We start from the raw sequence: 23,819 nt of genomic DNA on the forward strand, positions 1-23,819 counted from the left end.
CTAATTTGCGGGTGGATGGATCTCCACTATGTTTTGCTATAGGCAACACGTTCTCACTCCCAACTCCTCACATATTTATGAAAGAAGAACAGGGCCAATAGTCTTTATATGCAACACATGAAATTTGGCCACCCCAACACGTTTGTCCACGTTAATGCTGCAATTCTTTTTATGTGTTTCTTTTGTATGCATAGACACGCACATTCTACTTAGCATAAATAAATACATGGACATAAAATATTGATTTTAATAAAAAAAAATTTTTATATGTTTTCCTAGCTATTATTTTATATATTCTTAAAGCTTCCACTAAGAAAAAATAATAAAATGTGCTAAACAATCAGCATATCAACAAGAATAAAGGGCTGTTTACACAATACTGTTATGGTTGGTGCTGGTGCTGAGAAATACGCACGACGAGGAAGAATTTTGGAAGGAAGACTTTAATCATCAAACACATTGGAATAAGGAAAACCGCAGGAGAAACTCTGGAGAACAAACATAACTAAACATCAACGAAAACCGATGAAGACTGAGGGAGAACACAGGGAATATATACAGGTGGCAAACAAAGAGAGGAGATGATTAACGACACACATCTGAAACAACTGAACTAATGATGACGGTGACCATGGAAACTGTAGGCGGGATGGCGGGAACTGAACAAATGCAAACAGAAAGAAGTCCAAAAACAAACTGACATCATGTAACATTACCTCAAAATAGGGTACAATAGGGTAAGATAGGAAGATGGACTGCAGCTGGTAGTACCTAAGGCATACAGGAAGGAGGTATAAGAACGTGGGCATTATATTCCCTGGGCAGGTCTTGGCTTTTATGAAGACATTAATGTGCATTGACAAAAGATTTTACTGGCCAAAGATGTACAGTGAGGTTAAGGAGTTCTGTAAATCTTGTCCAGAATGCCAGCTCACTACTGGCCGTACTCCTGCCTACGCACCCCTTATACCACTTCCTGTAGTTGAAACTCCTAAGTGAATAGGAGTGGACATAGTTGGGCCTGTGGAGAAGAGTTGAACATTTCAACCAGACCTTGAAAACTATGCTGAGGCAGTATGTTAGGAAATGGAGGAACAATACCTGCCTGGTGATCAGGGCAACAGTCAGGTGAGCCTCGAGCACCTTGAAGATGGTCAAAGGCAGGAACTTCTGCAATGCATCCCAGCCCAACTCTTTATGGAGACACCTGGCAGAACAAGCGTTATCCACCATCACATCACTCTCAAAGATCCCAAACCCATTCGTCAGCCTGTATACTGGGTCCCACAAAGACTTCTGCCAGTTATGAAGAAAGGATTGGAGACCAAGCAGAGCCTTGGTGTGATTGAACCTTCAACCAGTGAATGGAGCAATCCCATTATAGTGCCTAAGAAGGATGGCAATCTCAGATTCTGTCTGGATTTCCGCAAGCTCAATAGTGTGAGCAAATTTGACCCGTATCCCATGCCAAGAGTGGATGAGGTAGTGGAGAGTCTTGGAAGAGCAAAGTATTTCACCTCACTTGACCTCTGCAAGGGATATTGGCAGGTTCCACTAAGTTCAGAGAGTAAGGAGATGACTGCATTTACAAAAACCCTTTGGACATTTTCAGTTCCTTGTCCTTCCCTTTGGGCTTCACGGAGCTCCAACTACTTTCCAAAGGATGATGGACCAGATCCTCTGAAGGACTGAGAAGTTGTAGAAGTTGCTGCTGCATACTTAGATGACATATTAATCTATAGTCAAACTTGGCAGGAGCATCTGGGTCATCTGAAGGACATGCTACTGAGAATTAAGAATGCTGGTCTAACCATCCGCCCAGACAAATGCACCCTATCCAGGACTGAGACACAATACCTAGGGTATGCGCTGGGTCATGGAGTAAAGTGGAGGCCATCAAGAATACGGAACGGCCAGTGACCAAGAAACAGGTCCGTTCTTTCCTTGGACTTGTGGGGTGGTACAGGCGTTTTATCCCCAACTTCTCTGAACGAGCCTTTACCCTAACTGATTTAACTAAAAAAGAGAAGCCAAATAAAGTTAACTGGACTCAGGACTGTGAGAGGGCTTTCCAGGACCTAAAGGACTCCTTATGCACAGAGCCTGTTTTACAGAGTCCTGACTTTGAAAAGACTTTCACTGCTGTACAGATCGATACTTCTGGCATTGGGGCTGTACTGCTTCAGGAAGGTCAAGGGCAGCTCCAAACGACTGCCTACATCAGCAGAAGCTTCCTTGTGAATCCAGGTATTTTACAGTTGAAAAGGAGTGTCTGGCAATTAAATGGGCATTGGTCGCTTTAAGATACTACCTGGTGGGGCGCAAATTCGTACTTGAGACTGATCACAGGGCATTGGCCTGGTTGGGCCGTATGAGAGACACAAATGCCCGTATCACCAGATGGTTTTTAGCCATCCAGCCATTTGACTTTGAAATTTTGTACAAAACTGGGTCACAAAATTGTACAGCAGATTATCTCTCTAACACCCCTTAGGTGTCTGGGGAAGGGGGGAGAAATGTCACAGGTTAACCTGGTGACTCTATAAACCTGGACTTACAAACATACATCCATTTCACTGGTACTGTACATTGCCGGCAAAATTAACATCTGTGTACACATCAGAAGGTGTTTTTGTTTTGTTTAGTTAAAATTTTGTTACTGCTGTGTTTTGTTATAGTTTTCAACTCTTTATAGGTTTTCTTATAGTTTGTCATTATTTTCCTAAGAGAACAGAATGCCAGAACACACAATAATTCATATGATAATTAACTTTATTTTTCCACAAATTTTCCACAAACCTTATTGCAGTTAAACTTCCCGGTTCACACTCTGTACAACCAAACCCATAATCAGGTTACACATCACTTCCTGTGGAAGCTACCATTATGGTGTGATGTCAGAGGGGGGAGAATTTAGAAACAGTTGTTTTTGCCATTCAATTTGTTGTTAAACTTTCTCTGTTAATGGTTGTTGTATTAGATGTTTGGAAGGCTTAAGTGTTGTGTTGGGTGTTTATATTATTTAATTTGATTGTTACAAACTTTTTAGTTTGTTCCTGTGGTTGGCATGCCCTGTAGGTGGGGCTTCAGCCTATAATAGGCTTGTAGGCATAGGATATAATGTATGGGGATTGTGATGCTTCTGCCCACCTTAAAGGACAAATCCAGTAATCCAAAAATGAACCTGGGGTTAATTAACACATGGTTACCGAGTCGATCGTTCCCTGCGATGCGTTTTCATGAAAATCGAATGTAAAGAGTTTTATCTTTAAAAACAGATTAGCTCATAACACTAGTATATGGGGCACAGAGTAAGTAAAACTAAATCGCTAGTTAATACCACTAACAAGGCTCAAAATAGCCTCACACTAACACGGTAGCATAATGAGGGTCCCTACATGCAAACCGAAGCACTGAGAACTTTGTAAGTGTACAGACAGTTTAATAAGAAGATACTTTATAAAGACAGTACATTACGCGTTTACATGCAGGAGCCATCTTGGAAAACAGTCTCGACTAATCGAGTCACGAACCATCAACTGGATAAAACTGGTGAGATGTGTATGGTTTATGTGAACATCATTGTCGTAATTCTTGATAAAAGTAGTTAGTTTCACATCTTTGTCTGTCTTTCCTTTTCTCAGGTAGTTTTACCTGTAATGCTGATGGTAATTGGGTGTCTGAGAGTGGTCAAAAATTAACAGAAGATTTGCCTAAATGTGAACCAGGTACTCAGTCATCCTGAATATGATTATAACCCCAAATAAGCTTGGTTATCTTTCATATCTCATTTTTATTTATTTCATATTTCACTCTCTTTCTTTTAGTGTGTGGAATGAATTCAGAGGTCTATTTTGGTGGCAGAGTCTTTGGTGGGAAACGAGCCAGTCTGGGGCAGATTCCCTGGCAGCTCTTACATAAGTCAACTCCCAGAAGTGGTGCGTCTCTGATCAGTGATTACTGGGCTCTAACAGCTGCTCATGTAGTAGATGGATATGAAGAAAACACCATGAATTGGTTAGGGGGACTGATTGATAGTCAGGACAAAAACCCAGTCATTATGGAGACAGAGAAGATCATAATTCACCCAAATTATCAGAAAGTTGGTAAACATGTAAAACCAAAGAAATTTGATAATGACATTGCACTCATCAAAATGTCTGCCAGAGTGACACTTGGTCCAAACATCAGGCCAGTGTGTCTGCCAAACAAAACAGATGAACTTGTGGCGGAGGGCACAATCTCAGGTTTTGGCAGAATGGAAGAAAAAAAAAAATTAGTCGATATCTGCTTCATGGACTTGTTGAGATATATTCACTTGATAAATGTGATTCAAGAGGTTTACCTGTCACTCATAACATGTTCTGTGCTGGAGGAGATCATATAGACAGTTGTCAAGGTGACGCTGGAGGTCCTTTGTTTTCCCCTGTTCTGGGCTATGGGTCTCCAGACAAGCCTTATCGTCTTGCAGGCATTGTATCATGGGGTCCTCCTGGATGTGGAAATAAAAGCTTCAAGGGCTACTATACTAAAGTCCAAAACTACCTGGATTGGATCAAAGAAACCATGGAAAAAAACTAACATCAGTGCACTAAAATGATATTCACTTACACCAGTTGTTATTATAATGCACATCATAAAAGTTTCTGTCTACTATATCTAATCTGTTCTTACAATAATTTTTTCAAGTTTTATACTCCTAATAATTTTATATGCCCCAATAAAATCCTTTTCACATAAAAAGCCATTCAGTTTCTTTTGTACAATGGCATTTCCATGCCTCGTACGTTTGCCTTTCTAGATTTGACTTCCTTTTCAGCCAAATCAAATAAACCTGACTTTTAAACTCATTGCCCAACTGCAGTGCTTAAACAGCAAATTTTTATGAATTATGATTTATTTCCTCAAAACTGCATAATAAACAAACACCTTCTTTGTAACTGACAAGGATGGAATCATCTAATAATCTGTAAAGAAAAGATGCATGAAAATGATCTGTGTAGACTTTAACCCTTAAAGTTTGAGTAAACAGGTTGAAAACGCAGCAAGGTTTACGGGAAAAGTAATCGTCTCTCTTTTCTGCCATAGCCAAATCAAACAAGTTTACCTTTTTTGATGACTTTTAGACTCTTGTTCTCTCATATGTGATTGTTAACCACATACACATTATCACAAGAAAACCTCATGACTGCATTATCAGTGTAGTGAAACAGTTATTGACATCTGCATATCTGTTATGGATGGAATACATCTAATAATTTGGTAAGTTGTTTTTAGATTTAATTCTTAACATTTGCATGTATTACAACATATACTGTATATTCAATTGTGTTGTTCATTTAATAAAAATCATTGGTGGACATCGACATATCTTAGCCATCTCAGAACATCCTGTGTCTATTTACTGAATTCTCCATGACACAATTATGATCTTTTTCTGTTTTTTACTCAAACACTGATCCAGCCTGCTGTGGGCATGTGTGAATGTGTGTGAATGTGAGCTGGCCATGTTTGGAGAAGTGTCTTCTCCACAGTACCCTCAGCCATATCCAGAGAATCTCCAAGAACAGTGGGACCTGGAAGTGCCTCAAGGCTACCAGATCCAGCTAACATTCAATCACCTGGACATTGAGCCCTCTCCAGACTGTTACTACGATTCTGTCTCGGTTAGTGATGCTTCAACTTAGATTTTCAGTATCATGTGGATATGTTGCACGATTCATACCTCATACTGTGTTTTGGGGGAATGCCTCCAAAGAAAGCCATACTCTATGCACTGTGAATTAGGATTGAAAATGTCATGATGTGAATGACTACTGTCACTTTGGCTTTCGTAAGTAATTTATCTAGCAGGATATATAGTTTGTAATACTTCAGCACATGTGGTTCATTTATGTTCAGGTTGTGTCTGATGAGAAGGTTCTGGGGAAGTTCTGTGGTCAGAATTCCACAGACAGGTTTCACCCAGGTGAAAAGCCTATCTTGGCTCCCGGTAACCGTCTCCAGCTGCTTTTTCTAACGGACGACTCAAATCATGAGTCACACTTGGGATTCAATGCATTCTACCAGGCTGTTGGTGAGTTATATACACGTTTCAAGCATATTACAAACAATTTAGTGTTGTGTACATAATATGTTTCCACCCTAAATATGTTCTATCAGGATGTAAAATATTCTCCTTTTAGATTTTTAATTCAATTCATTCAACAGTTCGGTCCTCGAATTTGATTATTAAGGAATTTATTATTATGGGAAAAATAACCACAGTGGCTTAGTTGCAGCAACTTCCATTTTTATTATTGATACATTGCATCAGTTTCACGGGAAGTGAAAATGTTGTTCTTTTAAACACATGGGATGGAAACATTCACAAGCATTGTATGAGTTAAATTCACTACTTTTGGATGGTAACATAGCAACTGTCTGCAATTGCATCAATACACCAGTAGGTGCAAACAAGTGTCTTTATAAGTGAGTCATTGGGCCCTATCTTGCACCCAGCGCAATTGACTTTGTACACCGACGCATGTATCATTCCTATTTTGCACCCGCGCAAAGCGCGCTTTTCCCTCCACAAAAGCACGTCGCTAAACTAGGGAATGAACTTGCGCTCCCTGGGCGGTTCAGCGCAAAAAAGGAGGCGTGTTGCGGCGCAAACGTTCCTTCATGCTATTTTGCAGGTTTAGAAAACAATTGCGCCACTAACCAGGAAAAAATAGTTTAAAGTCAGTGGCGCGTTGCGCATGTTATTCATATGCTATTTTAAGGGCGCATGCTTGGCCATAATCAATGTAGCGTGTGCACAACGCGCATACACTTTGATTCTCTCATCTACACAGAAGCAGCAGTTTTCATTTTTGCAAATCATATATTATTACGATAGATAGATAGATAGATAGATAGATAGATAGATAGATAGATAGATAGATAGATAATTTATTATAAAAGCATACATCTAGCTTACACATTTACCCAAATTATCATACGCCTTTTTAACCGAAGTTAATTTGGGTGGGTTTCTCCATCCCCAACGTCCCTGACGAGAGCGTTGCTCTCCTTGGCTGTGAACCGCTCCTGGCGCGCGCCTGGCAAATCCGCCGTTATAATAGGAATCCGCTTTAGAACAAAGCGCGCCTGCTCTTAAAGGGAATGTGAGATGTCGCTCTGATTGGTTTATTTCACGATACGCCCAAACCACACCTATGAATAATGAAGCTACCTCAGACCAACCCATTTTAGATTTGCGCCTGGCGCAAGAGTCATTTATCCCGCTGGGAAAATAGCAACAGCGCCAAGACCCGCCCACAAAGTTACTTGCGCTTTGCGCTTTGACACTTGCGTTTCAGATCGTTAAAATAGGGCCCATTGAATCATCCGCTCAACTGATTTGTTCAAAAACACTGATTCATTCAGTAACAAAACACTACTATGGTGTGTTGCTCGGGGACTGTGGCTTCATTTTGGAAATATTAACGCAACAAAAATAGTCACAGTAACTGGCAATAATGTGTCTAAAATGTAAGTTGCCGAATATTTATTTCTTGTTTATTGAACGGTTGTATAAAAGCAGTATGCTGAATAATGAGCACTGTTGCTAGTGTCGTGTGATGTTTTTTAATTAAATTTGCTACAAGTTTAGTGCTGTATTAACACCATAACCTTTTGTATATATACATCTTTTAATGCTTGATATCCTTATTGTTCCCTTAGACATAGATGAGTGTTCGTCTTCCAGTGTGGTAAAAGATCCACCATGTTCACAGATATGCCTCAACACTCTTGGCTCCTACCTGTGTGCATGTCACCATGGTTACACACTAAAGCCTGACCAACGCACCTGCGCCTGTGAGTGTGTTCATTAAAAACAACCCAGGCGTCATGATCTTTACATTTTCAGCATGCTGTTTATGTTGATTATATAGGTTGGTGATTGTTTTTAGTTTTCTGAGGTGATTTTAAATGCTACACATTTTTTCAGTCACGATTTTAAACAGTTTATTTCTAATCAATTTACATATATTCGCATATATAGCTTTCTGCATTTAATCATTGCATTCTAATGTATAGTCATCAAAATAATAGCATAATAAAAACAATCCAGCCATATGATTAATGTAATATATAAAAACAATATAAAAATCAAGGTTATCATTGTTTTATTTGAAATAAAGCTGAAACAAAATATAATATAAATATTAAATGAAAAACTTAAACTAAATGAAAATGATAAATGTTGCCTAAAACTAAAATATAGTTTATATATATATATATATATATATATATATATATATATATATATATATATATATATATATATATAGTTCAGATGCAAAAGCTTCTAAGTGCCATCTAAAATTTTCTTCTAGAATGATCATTTTTATCAAGCTTGAATATTTAAGTTCAGCAATTTCACTTAAATGGCAATGAAAGTAACCTATTAATGGTAATTTAAGTTAAATTACTGAACTTAAATATACGAGCTTGATAAAAATGATCATTCTAGAAGAAAATTTCAGATGGAACTTAGAGGCTTTTGCATCTGAACTCTTCATATACATATATATATATATATATATATATATATATATATATATATATATATAAAATCATATAATATCATAAATATTATATGATTTAAAATAATAAAAATGACAAAAGCAAATAACAAAATTACTAAAAATTAAACTAAAATTAAAATGAAAACTGAAAAAAGCTAATTAAAATAATAATAAAAATGGTCATACAAAAATAACACTGATATAAAGCAAGGTCTAACATTACATCCAGCTGAAAAAATAATAACCTACAGTATAGACCTTATGTAGCCCCGCCCCTTTTCAGCACTGCGCTTGTTGTATTGTGTCTTCCGGTTTGTATTTCCACTGCATGAAGGTAAGATCTTACTGATTTATGAACGCACCACTCGTTTTAAAAACTTCCCGGTCTTTTGTTATGACGTCCACTTCAAACATTACAATGCTCATGATAACTTTTGTCAACTCTACAATAAGTAAATCCTCTTCACCAGCTAATTACTCTTCAACAGCGATGCCATAGAAATATACAGAGCTACCGCAAAAAACGGAAGTTCAAAGACAATATTCTAAAGATGGCCGCGCGCTTGTTTCTCTGGTGCATAAGATCTATAGCAAGTGGTGTGTGTTTCCCGCCTGTGCTAGTGGACTGTGGAGGTGGGGTGCACAGTGAACAAGAGGGGACCATCTCCAGTCCTGGTTACCCAGACATGTCCCCACAAGATCTGGACTGTGTCTACAGCATCTCTGTGCAGCCAGGCTTCATTATCACTCTCAACTTTAGCCAGAACTTCCACATAGAGCAGGTCTACAATCAAGGACCAACCTGCCTCTACCACTGGCTGCAAGTATGTTTTGCTATAAACGTCTGTCTGTCTTCAGATGAATACATTTTTTAGGTTTATTTCTCATTTTTTCTCAGGTGTCCGTCTTAGGAAAAGATCAGAAGTACTGCGGAGGAAAAAGCCCTGGCGTCCTCGAAACTGGCACTCACTCGGTCCAGCTGGAGTATCACACTGACAGATACGGACAGAGCCAGGGGTGGAGCTTACATTACACCACACAGAGTGAGAGAGAAAAATATGATGGATCTTTATTGACTGTTTTTCCATGTGGATGTCAGAACACTGAGAAATCACTATAAATCTTCAAATATCTCTGCTAATGTTTATTAGTCTGATGTGCTCACATCTCTTTTAAAGGAGTGAAGTGTCCGCAGCCGGGCAGTATCAGCAATGGAAAAGTCACACCAGTTTTTGCCCAGTACTTGTACAGAGACTACATTCATGTGCGCTGTAACCCAGGATACAAGCTCATGATGGTGAGATTAAAAATCATGCTTATGATAAAACTTGAACAAAAAGAGTCAAATAGGAAATTTGGTGATGATGGCCTAAGCAACATGTGACATGAATTCATAATTTTTTTCCCCTTAATATTGTGTTTTTCTCTTCCTGTGCATTCTGTAAGGGAGAGAAAGAGATTGCAAGTTTTAAGTCCATGTGTCAGAGTAATGGACAGTGGCATTTGACATTGCCAGAGTGCAAGAGTGAGTAAATACACATCACCTGATTTCACATTTTGCTACATTTCATCCATTCATCATTTATTTTGTTTCTATGTGTCATTGCAGTTATTGACTGTGGAGAACCAAAGCTGCTGCCTAATGGAGTCTTTCAGTTTATCAGTGGAGAAAACAACGAATATCTCTCTGTCATAGAGTATCGCTGCAATGAGCCTTACTACAGATTTAAGGATACTCCTAAAGGTCGAAAACTGTACAAAACCCAATTTTATTCTTGTGACTGACAAATCCTGACTATTAAGGCTAATTACCTTTCTTTCCTTCTCCTGTGTAGTAAGATACAAGTGTGCAAATGACCGGAAATGGACGGAAGACAACAACATTGATGTTATTCCTCCTTGTTATCCTGGTAATAATAGTGGCTTGACAGATAGACAGATAAAAGTAGATTTTATATAATTTTGTACTTGTGCATTTGCACTATATTTTACATTATGCATATTTTGATATATATATATGTATATTTTTTATTTATTTTATGTTTTAGTGTGTGGAATGAATACAGAAGTCTCTTCTGGTGGCAGAGTCTTTGGTGGGAAGCCAGCCAGTCGGGGGCAGATTCCCTGGCAGCTTTTCCATAAGACATATACCAGAGGTGGTGCGTCTCTGATCAGTGATTACTGGGCTCTAACAGCTGCTCATGTAGTGGATGGATATGAAAATTACAACATGACTTGGCTTGGAGGAATAATTAATACTGAGGACAAAAACCCAGTCACTATGGAGGCCGAGAAGATCATAATTCACCCCAGTTATCATAGAGTTGGTCGGGGTGAAAGTCAAACAAACTTTGACAATGACATTGCTCTGATCAAAATGTCTGCCCAGGTGCCACTCGGTCCAAACATCAGGCCAGTGTGTCTGCCAAACAAAACGCATGAACTTGTAATGGAGGGCACGATGGGTACTATATCAGGTTTTGGAGGGTTTGAGCGAGGCTTAATAAGTAAAACTTTACGTTATGGGCTTGTTCAGGAATATACTCTTGATAAGTGTGAAGCGGATCTGCCTGTCTCTGATAACATGTTCTGTGCTGGAGACGATGTTAAAAGTGTTGACAGTTGTAAAGGTGACAGTGGGGGTCCTCTGTTCGTCCCCATGTTGGGCTATGGATCTAAAGAGCAGCCCTTTGAAGTGAGGGGCATTGTATCATGGGGTCCTGAAAGATGTGGTAATGCAGTCTCTAAAGGTTTCTACACTAAAGTGCAGAACTACCTGGACTGGATAAAAGAAACAATGAAAAATAATTAGCATCTACTGTGCAAGTCAAGACAATATCAGTGTTTAGTGTTAACCTGAGATCAGGTTAAATTACGTGCATAACGGTCAAGAAGATTTAAAATAAACTGGTTTTATAATAAAAATAAATAAATAAATAAGAACCTGTTTTCTATTTCAGCAGGCAATAAGTTAATTAAATAAAATTGGTGCCTATATTCTGTCTTCTCCAATTTGTTGAAATGAAAAAATGAACTAGCAAAGGTGATTATCTCCCTCTGCTCGGTAAAAATAAAGTAGCGTTGGTAACACTTACAATTTACTATTACAATTTACATTAATGTATGCTTAACTAATGCATAATGTTAATGTATGACTCATGAAGAACTAAACCATTAGTGATTACTGCACCAGCAACGGTAACACTATAATACCTTTCATTAATAAATCATTAACAAATATTAATGCTTAACAGATCATTAGTTAATATATATTCACAGCTAGAAAAATGAGATAATGTGCTTGTTAATGTTTACTAATGAACTTATAAAAAGTTACATAATGATTAGGAGATCATTATTTAATGTAAATTGAAATGCTTACAAATGTCATTAAACTCAATGCATATGATCAAACATTTGTTTTGTTTTTTTTTTTAAATCTACAAATGATTTTGACAGGTGCTGGAATTAATTCATGACAACATTTAATTAATAGCAATTCAAATATTACTTAATCTTTTACTCATATAGACTCTTTATTAGTTGCTGATGCAGTAATCATTAATTAGTTCTTCATGAGACATACATGTAATTATCTGTGCATTAAGCATGAATTAATGCATATTATTAGTGGACCTGTATTGTAAAGTGTTACCGTAGCATTTTGATGTGAAGTCTAAACTGGTTATGCAATCATCCTCAAAGATGAGCTCAGATGTTCCTCCTAAACCACCATACATGTGATCATGGACATGAAATAAAGTGAATATAATTCTGTACATATAATCTCTTTCTTATCCATAATACCTTTACTGAAACTAGTATCCTATAGCCCCAACACCTCAAAATATACAATATGCACATATTGTAGGAATTATCCCCTATAGGGCACTGAACCTCCCAATGACCATTTACAAAAGAAAATTAATGTGAGGATACAAATTTAAAGGAATAGTTCACTTAAAAATGAAAGTAGGGAAAAAATACTATGGAAGTCAATGGGGTCCATCAACTGTTTGGTTACTGACATTCTTCAAAATATCATCTTTTGTGTTCAGCAGAAGAAAGACATTCATACAGGTTTGAAACAACTAACTTGAGGGTGAGTAAATAATTGTAAATTTTTAAGTGAACAATTCTTTAAAACAAACAAACCACAAATTAGGCCTCCCCATTTTGTAAACAGGCTAAAAAGCAGCGTGAATCATGGGAAAAGTTTGCATCTCTCTCTTTTTCCTGTTTTTTGCTCTCCTTGTTTTTGTAGCACTGCCAAATCAAACAAAGGTTTCTTTTATCATGACTGTTAGACCTGTGCTCTTTCACTAGAGAGGCATTGCAATTGTAGCTGCATAAAAACTACGATGAAAAAAATAGCTGCTTTATAATTTTAGTGAAGGTGCTATTGACATCTGCATGTCTGTCATGGTTGAAAAAGTTCTAATAATTTGGTAAGTTCTTTAATTTCATGTGTCATCTAAATCTATGTTCATCCACATTATTATTTTAATCATCAATGGAGAGTAATGTTTTAAACCATCTCAGAACAAGTTTATACAATTATTTAAAGATTAAACTTGAATCTCTGTCTGTATCTCTGTCCTACCAAAACACACTGATCCAGCCTGCTGTGGGCATGTGTGAATGTGTGTGAATGTGAGCCGGCCATGTTTGGAGAAGTGTCTTCTCCACAGTACCCTCAGCCGTATCCACCAGATATCTTGGAACAGTGGGACCTGGAGGTGCCGCAGGGGTATCAGATCCAGCTAACGTTCAATCACCTGGACATTGAGCCCTCTCCAAACTGTTGCCACGATTCTCTCAAAGTAAGTGTTACGTCACTTCAAAATAATGTAAAATCTAATCACAGTAAAGATTTGTTTTAACTTTAGGCTCATTTGACAACAATCATTTGAACAACAGTAAGATACAGTTTGATGCCATTTTAAGTGATTATTTTGCATCCAGGTTGTGTCTGATAAGAAGGTTCTGTGGAAGTTTTGTGGCCAGAATTCCACAGACAGGTTTCACCCTGGTAACAAGCCCATGGTGGTGTCTGCTAACCGTCTCCAGCTCTTTTTTCTAACTGATGATTCAAACCCCAAATCACACATGGGATTTAATGCATCATACCAGGCTGTTGGTGATGGTGAGTTATAATAAAGAAATATCAGTGCTGTAGTTATGAATGTTCATTTTTATGCAGAATATAATTGTACTTTGTTTATTTTTGTTCTGTGTATTTTTGTTTTGTTCTGTTCAAAATTAAAATCCACATGCGAAAATGAACCCACAGCAGAACTAACAGTTGCTTGTTTCCTAACACATGGTAGTGGCGTTTCATTCCTGAATTAATCCGAGTTTTTGAATAAATTATAGGCCTAATTTGCGGGTGGATGGATCTCCACTATGTTTTGCTATAGGCAACACGTTCTCACTCCCAACTCCTCACATATTTATGGAAGAAGAACAGGGCCAATAGTCTTTATATGCAACGTGTGAAATTTGGCCGTGTTTGTCCACATTAATGCTGCAATTATTTTTACTTGTTTCTTTTGTATGCATAGACACGCACATTCTACTTAGCATAAATAAATACATGGACATAAAATATTGATTTTAATTTTAAATTTTTTTATATGTTTTCCTAGTTATTATTTTAGATATTCTTAAAGCTTCCACTAAGAAAAAATAATAAAATGTGCTAAACAATCAGCATATCAACAAGAATAAAGGGCTGTTTACACAATACTGTTATGGTTGGTGGTGCTGAGAAATACGCACGACGAGGAAGAATTTTGGAAGGAAGACTTTAATCATCAAACACATTAGAATAAGGAAAAACGCAGGAGAAACTCTGGAGAACAAACACAACTAAACATCAACGAGAACCGACGAAGACTGAGGGAGAACACAGGGAATATATACAGGTGGCAAACAAAGAGAACTAATGAGATGATTAACGACACACAGCTGAAACAACTGAACTAATGATGACGGTGACCATGGAAACTGGAGGCAGGATGGCGGGAAACTGAACAAATGCAAACAGAAAGAAGTCCAAAAACAAACTGACATGTAACATTACCCCAAAATAGGGTACGATAGGGTAAGATAGGAAGATGGACTACAGCTGGTAGTACCTAAGGCATACAGGAAGGAGATATTGGAACTTGGGCATTCTATTCCCTGGGCAGGTCTTGGCTTTTATGAAGACATTAATGTGCATTGCCAAAAGATTTTACTGGCCAAAGATGTACAGGGAGGTTAAAGGGACACTCCACCCATTTGCACTAAGCTTTGCATTGTTAGAAACCCAGTCATACTATTGAATGGTCGTGCAACACTCTCTCATTTTCCCCTGAGACGGGAGAAATCCGTTATTTACCTCTTACACTTCCTCCCACAATGACGCAAAAATTTGAAATAAAGCTGAAACAAAATATAATATAAATATTAAATGAAAAACTTAAACTAAATGAAAATGCTAAATGTTGCCTAAAACTAAAATATAGTTTATATATATATATATATATATATATATATATATATATAGTTCAGATGCAAAAGCTTCTAAGTGCCATCTAAAATTTTCTTCTAGAATGATAATTTTTATCAAGCTTGAATATTTAAGTTCAGCAATTTCACTTAAATGGCAATGAAAATAACCTATTAATGGTCATTTAAGTTAAATTACTGAACTTAAATATACGAGCTTGATAAAAATGATCATTCTAGAAGAAAATTTCAGATGGAACTTAGAGGCTTTTGCATCTGAACTTTTCATATACATATATATATATATATATATATATATATAAAATCATATAATATCATAAATATTATATGATTTAAAATAATAAAAATGACAAAAGCAAATAACAAAATTACTAAAAATTAAACTAAAATTAAAATGAAAACTGAAAAAAGCTAATTAAAATAATAATAAAAATGGTCATACAAAAATAACACTGATATAAAGCAAGGTCTAACATTACATCCAGCTGAAAAAATAATAACCTACAGTATAGACCTTATGTAGCCCCGCCCCTTTTCAGCACTGCGCTTGTTGTATTGTGTCTTCCGGTTTGTATTTCCACTGCATGAAGGTAAGATCTTACTGATTTATGAACGCACCACTCGTTTTAAAAACTTCCCAGTCTTTTGTTGACGTCCACTTCAAACATTACAATGCTCATGATAACTTTTGTCAACTCTACATTAAGTAAATCCTCTTCACCAGCTAATTACTCTTCAACAGCGATGCCATAGAAATATACAGAGCTACCGCAGAAACGGAAGTTCAAAGACAATATTCTAAAGATGGCCGCGCGCTTGTTTCTCTGGTGCATAAGATCTATAGCAAGTGGTGTGTGTTTCCCGCCTGTGCTAGTGGACTGTGGAGGTGGGGTGCACAGTGAACAAGAGGGGACCATCTCCAGTCCTGGTTACCCAGACATGTCCCCACAAGATCTGGACTGTGTCTACAGCATCTCTGTGCAGCCAGGCTTCATTATCACTCTCAACTTTAGCCAGAACTTCCACATAGAGCAGGTCTACAATCAAGGACCAACCTGCCTCTACCACTGGCTGCAAGTATGTTTTGCTATAAACGTCTGTCTGTCTTCAGATGAATACATTTTTTAGGTTTATTTCTCATTTTTTCTCAGGTGTCCGTCTTAGGAAAAGATCAGAAGTACTGCGGAGGAAAAAGCCCTGGCGTCCTCGAAACTGGCACTCACTCGGTCCAGCTGGAGTATCACACTGACAGATACAGACAGAGCCAGGGGTGGAGCTTACATTACACCACACAGAGTGAGAGAGAAAAATATGATGGATCTTTATTGACTGTTTTTCCATGTGGATGTCAGAACACTGAGAAATCACTATAAATCTTCAAATATCTCTGCTAATGTTTATTAGTCTGATGTGCTCACATCTCTTTTAAAGGAGTGAAGTGTCCGCAGCCGGGCAGTATCAGCAATGGAAAAGTCACAACAGTTTTTGCCCAGTACTTGTACAGAGACTACATTTATGTGCGCTGTAACCCAGGATACAAGCTCATGATGGTGAGATTAAAAATCATGCTTATGATAAAACTTGAACAAAAAGAGTCAACTCGGAAATTTGGTGATGATGGCCTAAGCAACATGTGACATGAATTCATAATTTTTTTCCCCTTAATATTGTGTTTTTCTCTTCCTGTGCATTCTGTAAGGGAGAGAAAGAGATTGCAAGTTTTAAGTCCATGTGTCAGAGTAATGGACAGTGGCATTTGACATTGCCAGAGTGCAAGAGTGAGTAAATACACATCACCTGATTTCACATTTTGCTACATTTCATCCATTCATCATTTATTTTGTTTCTATGTGTCATTGCAGTTATTGACTGTGGAGAACCAAAGCTGCTGCCTAATGGAGTCTTTCAGTTTATCAGTGGAGAAAACAACGAATATCTCTCTGTCATAGAGTATCGCTGCAATGAGCCTTACTACAGATTTAAGGATACTCCTAAAGGTCGAAAACTGTACAAAACCCAATTTTATTCTTGTGACTGACAAATCCTGACTATTAAGGCTAATTACCTTTCTTTCCTTCTCCTGTGTAGTAAGATACAAGTGTGCAAATGACCGGAAATGGACGGAAGACAACAACATTGATGTTATTCCTCCTTGTTATCCTGGTAATAATAGTGGCTTGACAGATAGACAGATAAAAGTAGATTTTATATAATCTTGTACTTGTGCATTTGCACTATATTTTACATTATGCATATTTTGATATATATATATGTATATTTTTTATTTACTTTATGTTTTAGTGTGTGGAATGAATACAGAAGTCTCTTCTGGTGGCAGAGTCTTTGGTGGGAAGCCAGCCAGTCGGGGGCAGATTCCCTGGCAGCTTTTCCATAAGACATATACCAGAGGTGGTGCGTCTCTGATCAGTGATTACTGGGCTCTAACAGCTGCTCATGTAGTGGATGGATATGAAAATTACAACATGACTTGGCTTGGAGGAATAATTAATACTGAGGACAAAAACCCAGTCACTATGGAGGCCGAGAAGATCATAATTCACCCCAGTTATCATAGAGTTGGTCGGGGTGAAAGTCAAACAAACTTTGACAATGACATTGCTCTGATCAAAATGTCTGCCCAGGTGCCACTCGGTCCAAACATCAGGCCAGTGTGTCTGCCAAACAAAACGCATGAACTTGTAATGGAGGGCACGATGGGTACTATATCAGGTTTTGGAGGGTTTGAGCGAGGCTTAATAAGTAAAACTTTACGTTATGGGCTTGTTCAGGAATATACTCTTGATAAGTGTGAAGCGGATCTGCCTGTCTCTGATAACATGTTCTGTGCTGGAGACGATGTTAAAAGTGTTGACAGTTGTAAAGGTGACATTGGGGGTCCTCTGTTCGTCCCCATGTTGGGCTATGGATCTAAAGAGCAGCCCTTTGAAGTGAGGGGCATTGTATCATGGGGTCCTGAAAGATGTGGTAATGCAGTCTCTAAAGGTTTCTACACTAAAGTGCAGAACTACCTGGACTGGATAAAAGAAACAATGGAAAATAATTAGCATCTACTGTGCAAGTCAAGACAATATCAGTGTTTAGTGTTAACCTGAGATCAGGTTAAATTACGTGCATAACGGTCAAGAAGATTTAAAATAAACTGGTTTTATGATAAAAATAAATAAATAAATAAGAACCTGTTTTCTATTTCAGCAGGCAATAAGTTAATTAAATAAAATTGGTGCCTATATTCTGTCTTCTCCAATTTGTTGAAATGAAAAAATGAACTAGCAAAGGTGATTATCTCCCTCTGCTCGGTAAAAATAAAGTAGCGTTGGTAACACTTACAATTTACTATTACAATTTACATTAATGTATGCTTAACTAATGCATAATGTTAATGTATGACTCATGAAGAATTAAACCATTAATGATTACTGCACCAGCAATGGTAACACTATAATACCTTTCATTAATAAATCATTAACAAATATTAATGCTTAACAGATCATTAGTTAATATATATTCACAGCTAGAAAAATGAGATAATGTGCTTGTTAATGTTTACTAATGAACTTATAAAAAGTTACATAATGATTAGGAGATCATTATTTAATGTAAATTGAAATGCTTACAAATGTCATTAAACTCAATGCATATGATCAAACATTTGTTTTTTGTTTTTTTTTAAATCTACAAATGATTTTGACAGGTGCTGGAATTAATTCATGACAACATTTAATTAATAGCAATTCAAATATTACTTAATCTTTTACTCATATAGACTCTTTATTAGTTGCTGATGCAGTAATCATTAATTAGTTCTTCATGAGACATACATGTAAATATCTGTGCATTAAGCATGAATTAATGCATATTATTAGTGGACCTGTATTGTAAAGTGTTACCGTAGCATTTTGATGTGAAGTCTAAACTGGTTATGCAATCATCCTCAAAGATGAGCTCAGATGTTCCTCCTAAACCACCATACATGTGATCATGGACATGAAATAAAGTGAATATAATTCTGTACATATAATCTCTTTCTTATCCATAATACCTTTACTGAAACTAGTATCCTATAGCCCCAACACCTCAAAATATACAATATGTACATATTGTAGGAATTATCCCCTATAGGGCACTGAACCTCCCAATGACCATTTACAAAAGAAAATTAATGTGAGGATACAAATTTAAAGGAATAGTTCACTTAAAAATGAAAGTAGGGAAAAAATACTATGGAAGTCAATGGGGTCCATCAACTGTTTGGTTACTGACATTCTTCAAAATATCATCTTTTGTGTTCAGCAGAAGAAAGACATTCATACAGGTTTGAAACAACTAACTTGAGGGTGAGTAAATAATTGTAAATTTTTAAGTGAACAATTCTTTAAAACAAACAAACCACAAATTAGGCCTCCCCATTTTGTAAACAGGCTAAAAAGCAGCGTGAATCATGGGAAATGTTTGCATCTCTCTCTTTTTCCTGTTTTTTGCTCTCCTTGTTTTTGTAGCACTGCCAAATCAAACAAAGGTTTCTTTTATCATGACTGTTAGACCCTTGCTCTGTCACTAGAGAGGCAATGCAATTGTAGCTGCATAAAAACTACGATGAAAAAAATAGCTGCTTTATAATTTTAGTGAAGGTGCTATTGACATCTGCATGTCTGTCATGGTTGAAAAAGTTCTAATAATTTGGTAAGTTCTTTAATTTCATGTGTCATCTAAATCTATGTTCATCCACATTATTATTTTAATCATCAATGGAGAGTAATGTTTTAAACCATCTCAGAACAAGTTTATACAATTATTTAAAGATTAAACTTGAATCTCTGTCTGTATCTCTGTCCTACCAAAACACACTGATCCAGCCTGCTGTGGGCATGTGTGAATGTGTGTGAATGTGAGCCGGCCATGTTTGGAGAAGTGTCTTCTCCACAGTACCCTCAGCCGTATCCACCAGATATCTTGGAACAGTGGGACCTGGAGGTGCCGCAGGGGTATCAGATCCAGCTAACGTTCAATCACCTGGACATTGAGCCCTCTCCAAACTGTTGCCACGATTCTCTCAAAGTAAGTGTTACATCACTTCGAAATGTAAAATCTAATCACAGTAAAGATTTGTTTTAACTTTAGGCTCATTTGACAACAATCATTTGAACAACAGGAAATACAGTTTGATGCCATTTTAAGTGATTATTTTGCATCCAGGTTGTGTCTGATAAGAAGGTTCTGTGGAAGTTTTGTGGCCAGAATTCCACAGACAGGTTTCACCCTGGTAACAAGCCCATCGTGGTGTCTGCTAACCGTCTCCAGCTCTTTTTTCTAACTGATGATTCAAACCCCAAATCACACATGGGATTTAATGCATCATACCAGGCTGTTGGTGATGGTGAGTTATAATAAAGAAACATCAGTGCTGTAGTTATGAATGTTCATTTTTATGCAGAATATAATTGTACTTTGTTTATTTTTGTTCTGTGTATTTTTGTTTTGTTCTGTTCAAAATTAAAATCCACATGCGAAAATGAACCCACAGCAGAACTAACAGTTGCTTGTTTCCTAACACATGGTAGTGGCGTTTCATTCCTGAATTAATCCGAGTTTTTGAATAAATTATAGGCCTAATTTGCGGGTGGATGGATCTCCATTATGTTTTGCTATAGGCAACACGTTCTCACTCCCAACTCCTCACATATTTATGGAAGAAGAACAGGGCCAATAGTCTTTATATGCAACGTGTGAAATTTGGCCGTGTTTGTCCACATTAATGCTGCAATTATTTTTACTTGTTTCTTTTGTATGCATAGACACGCACATTCTACTTAGCATAAATAAATACATGGACATAAAATATTGATTTTAATTTAAAATTTTTTTATATGTTTTCCTAGTTATTATTTTAGATATTCTTAAAGCTTCCACTAAGAAAAAATAATAAAATGTGCTAAACAATCAGCATATCAACAAGAATAAAGGGCTGTTTACACAATACTGTTATGGTTGGTGGTGCTGAGAAATACGCACGACGAGGAAGAATTTTGGAAGGAAGACTTTAATCATCAAACACATTAGAATAAGGAAAAACGCAGGAGAAACTCTGGAGAACAAACACAACTAAACATCAACGAGAACCGACGAAGACTGAGGGAGAACACAGGGAATATATACAGGTGGCAAACAAAGAGAACTAATGAGATGATTAACGACACACAGCTGAAACAACTGAACTAATGATGACGGTGACCATGGAAACTGGAGGCAGGATGGCGGGAAACTGAACAAATGCAAACAGAAAGAAGTCCAAAAACAAACTGACATGTAACATTACCCCAAAATAGGGTACGATAGGGTAAGATAGGAAGATGGACTGCAGCTGGTAGTACCTAAGGCATACAGGAAGGAGATATTGGAACTTGGGCATTCTATTCCCTGGGCAGGTCTTGGCTTTTATGAAGACATTAATGTGCATTGCCAAAAGATTTTACTGGCCAAAGATGTACAGGGAGGTTAAAGGGACACTCCACCCATTTGCACTAAGCTTTGCATTGTTAGAAACCCAGTCATACTATTGAATGGTCGTGCAACACTCTCTCATTTTCCCCTGAGACGGGAGAAATCCGTTATTTACCTCTTACACTTCCTCCCACAATGACGCAAAAATCGTCATTTTGCGTCATTGTCGGAGGAAGTGTAAGAGGGGGGGATTTCTGTTGAGACTACAAGCACTAGTTCCTCATCTCTCCAATCTTTCCCAGGGGCGTGACCCGCTCACGCTACAGACCTATTACAGATCAGTGACTTTAGTGACATGTCACTCTGTGCATGCTCTTTGAGGTGGTGACCATAGACCTGCATTATATGACTGACATACAAGAACGGTTTGACCTAAAAATATCAAAATTGAAACTACTGCGGAAACAAAGAGACCTACATCTTGGATGCCCTTGAGGTAAGCTAAAACATACCAAAATTTAATTTCAAAGTGAACTATCCCTTTAACTCGTTCCTCCATGCTTCTTATCCGCATTGGGGTTGTTGTATTACTGTATATTAGCACATCTAGGCAGCTTATTATGTTCAGAGACACATCCAAAAAATTATTTATTTTTTTTATTTTTTTGCATTAAGCTGAAAATTGTTAGTCTCATTAAAAATAAAAATAAAACTCTTCTTGTTTTCCTCCTCAGCCGTGGATTGTGGCAATCCAGATCTTCCTGAATTAGTGGAGCTATCAGAAAAAGATCCTCCAACAACTTATCTGAATCAAATCAGTTTCAAGTGCAAATCTCAGTATTATCAACTGGATAAAACTGGTGAGATGTGTATGGTTTATGTGAACATCATTGTCGTAATTCTTGATAAAAGTAGTTAGTTCCACATCTTTGTCTGTCTTCCCTTTTCTCAGGTAGTTTTACCTGTAATGCTGATGGTAATTGGGTGTCTGAGAGTGGTCAAAAATTAACAGAAGATTTGCCTAAATGTGAACCAGGTATCAGTCATCCTGAATATGATTACAACCCCAAATATGCTTGGTTATCTTTCATATTATCATTTTCATTTATTTCATATTTCACTCTCTTTCTTTTAGTGTGTGGAATGAATTCAGAGGTCTATTTTGGTGGCAGAGTCTTTGGTGGGAAACGAGCCAATCTGGGGCAGATTCCCTGGCAGCTCTTACATAGGTTAAATCCCAGAGGTGGTGCGTCTCTGATCAGTGATTACTGGGCTCTAACAGCTGCTCATGTAGTAGATGGATATGAAGAAAACACCATGAGTTGGTTAGGAGGACTGAGTGAAAGTCAGGACAAAAACGCAGTCATTATGGAGACAGAGAAGATCATAATTCACCCAAATTATATGAGAGTTGGTAAGGGTAAAGAACCAAATAGGCCTAACTTTGATAATGACATTGCACTCATCAAAATGTCTGCCAGGGTGACACTTGGTCCAAACATCAGGCCAGTGTGTCTGCCAAACAAAACAGATGAACTTGTGGTGGAGGGCACAATCTCAGGTTTTGGAAGAATGGAAGAAATAAGAATTAGTCGATATCTGCTTCATGGACTTGTTGAGATATATTCACTTGATAAATGTGATTCAAGAGGTTCACCTGTCACTCATAACATGTTCTGTGCTGGAGGAGATTATATAGACAGTTGTCAAGGTGACGCTGGAGGTCCTTTGTTTTCCCCTGTTCTGGGCTATGGGTCTCCAGACAAGCCTTATCGTCTTGCAGGCATTGTATCATGGGGTCCTCCTGGATGTGGAAATAAAAGCTTCAAGGGCTACTATACTAAAGTCCAAAACTACCTGGATTGGATCAAAGAAACCATGGAAAAAAACTAACATCAGTGCACTAAAATGATATTCACTTACAGCAGTTGTCATTATAATGCACATCACAAAAGTTTCTGTCTACTATATCTAATCTGCTATATATATATATAAATGATTCAAGTTTTATATGCCCCAATAAAATCATTTTCACATAAAAAGCCATTCAGTTTCTTTTGTACAATGGCATTTCCATGCCTCGTACATTTGCCTTTCTAGATTTGACTTCCTTTTCAGCCAAATCAAATAAACCTGATTTTTATTGTGACTTTTAAACTCATTGCCCAACTGCAGTGCCTAAACAGCAAATAGTTATGAATCATGATTTATTTCCTCAAAACTGCTTAATAGACAAACACCTTCTTTGTAACTGACAAGGATGGAATCATCTAATAATCTGTAAAG

The 23,819-nt window shown here is 37.3% G+C and overlaps 2 protein-coding genes and 1 pseudogene across 3 annotated transcripts; all 3 read left to right on the forward strand.

Moving 5' to 3' along the window:
- Positions 1–3,485: 3,485 nt before the first annotated feature.
- Positions 3,486–4,661, forward strand: LOC311067872 (complement C1s subcomponent-like; annotated as a pseudogene). The gene is made up of 3 exons (XR_014609518.1): positions 3,486–3,552; positions 3,645–3,728; positions 3,828–4,661. The product of XR_014609518.1 is annotated as a complement C1s subcomponent-like (transcript).
- A 413-nt stretch (positions 4,662–5,074) lies between these two features.
- Positions 5,075–23,578, forward strand: LOC311067873 (complement C1r-A subcomponent-like). Its single transcript, XM_084090020.1, has 16 exons — positions 5,075–5,262; positions 5,465–5,666; positions 5,902–6,076; positions 7,711–7,845; positions 9,180–9,382; positions 9,457–9,601; positions 9,737–9,855; positions 10,005–10,083; positions 10,168–10,302; positions 10,394–10,468; positions 10,607–11,369; positions 19,949–20,150; positions 20,289–20,469; positions 22,268–22,393; positions 22,486–22,569; positions 22,669–23,578. The coding sequence occupies exons 1-16, from the start codon at positions 5,237–5,239 to the stop codon at positions 23,424–23,426; spliced, it is 3,408 nt and encodes a 1,135-aa protein (XP_083946146.1). The 5' UTR covers positions 5,075–5,236; the 3' UTR covers positions 23,427–23,578.
- On the forward strand, positions 12,850–19,106 carry LOC311067667 (complement C1r-A subcomponent-like). Its single transcript, XM_084089679.1, has 10 exons — positions 12,850–13,006; positions 13,180–13,381; positions 13,524–13,704; positions 15,949–16,151; positions 16,226–16,370; positions 16,506–16,624; positions 16,774–16,852; positions 16,937–17,071; positions 17,163–17,237; positions 17,376–19,106. Exons 1-10 carry the CDS (start codon positions 12,972–12,974, stop codon positions 18,137–18,139), a joined length of 1,938 nt encoding a protein of 645 aa, XP_083945805.1. The 5' UTR covers positions 12,850–12,971; the 3' UTR covers positions 18,140–19,106.
- Positions 23,579–23,819: the final 241 nt, after the last annotated feature.

The sequence above is a fragment of the Abramis brama genome (genome assembly GCF_963993115.1).
Source record: "Abramis brama genome assembly, chromosome: 17".
NCBI classification, from domain to species: Eukaryota; Metazoa; Chordata; class Actinopteri; order Cypriniformes; family Leuciscidae; genus Abramis; species Abramis brama.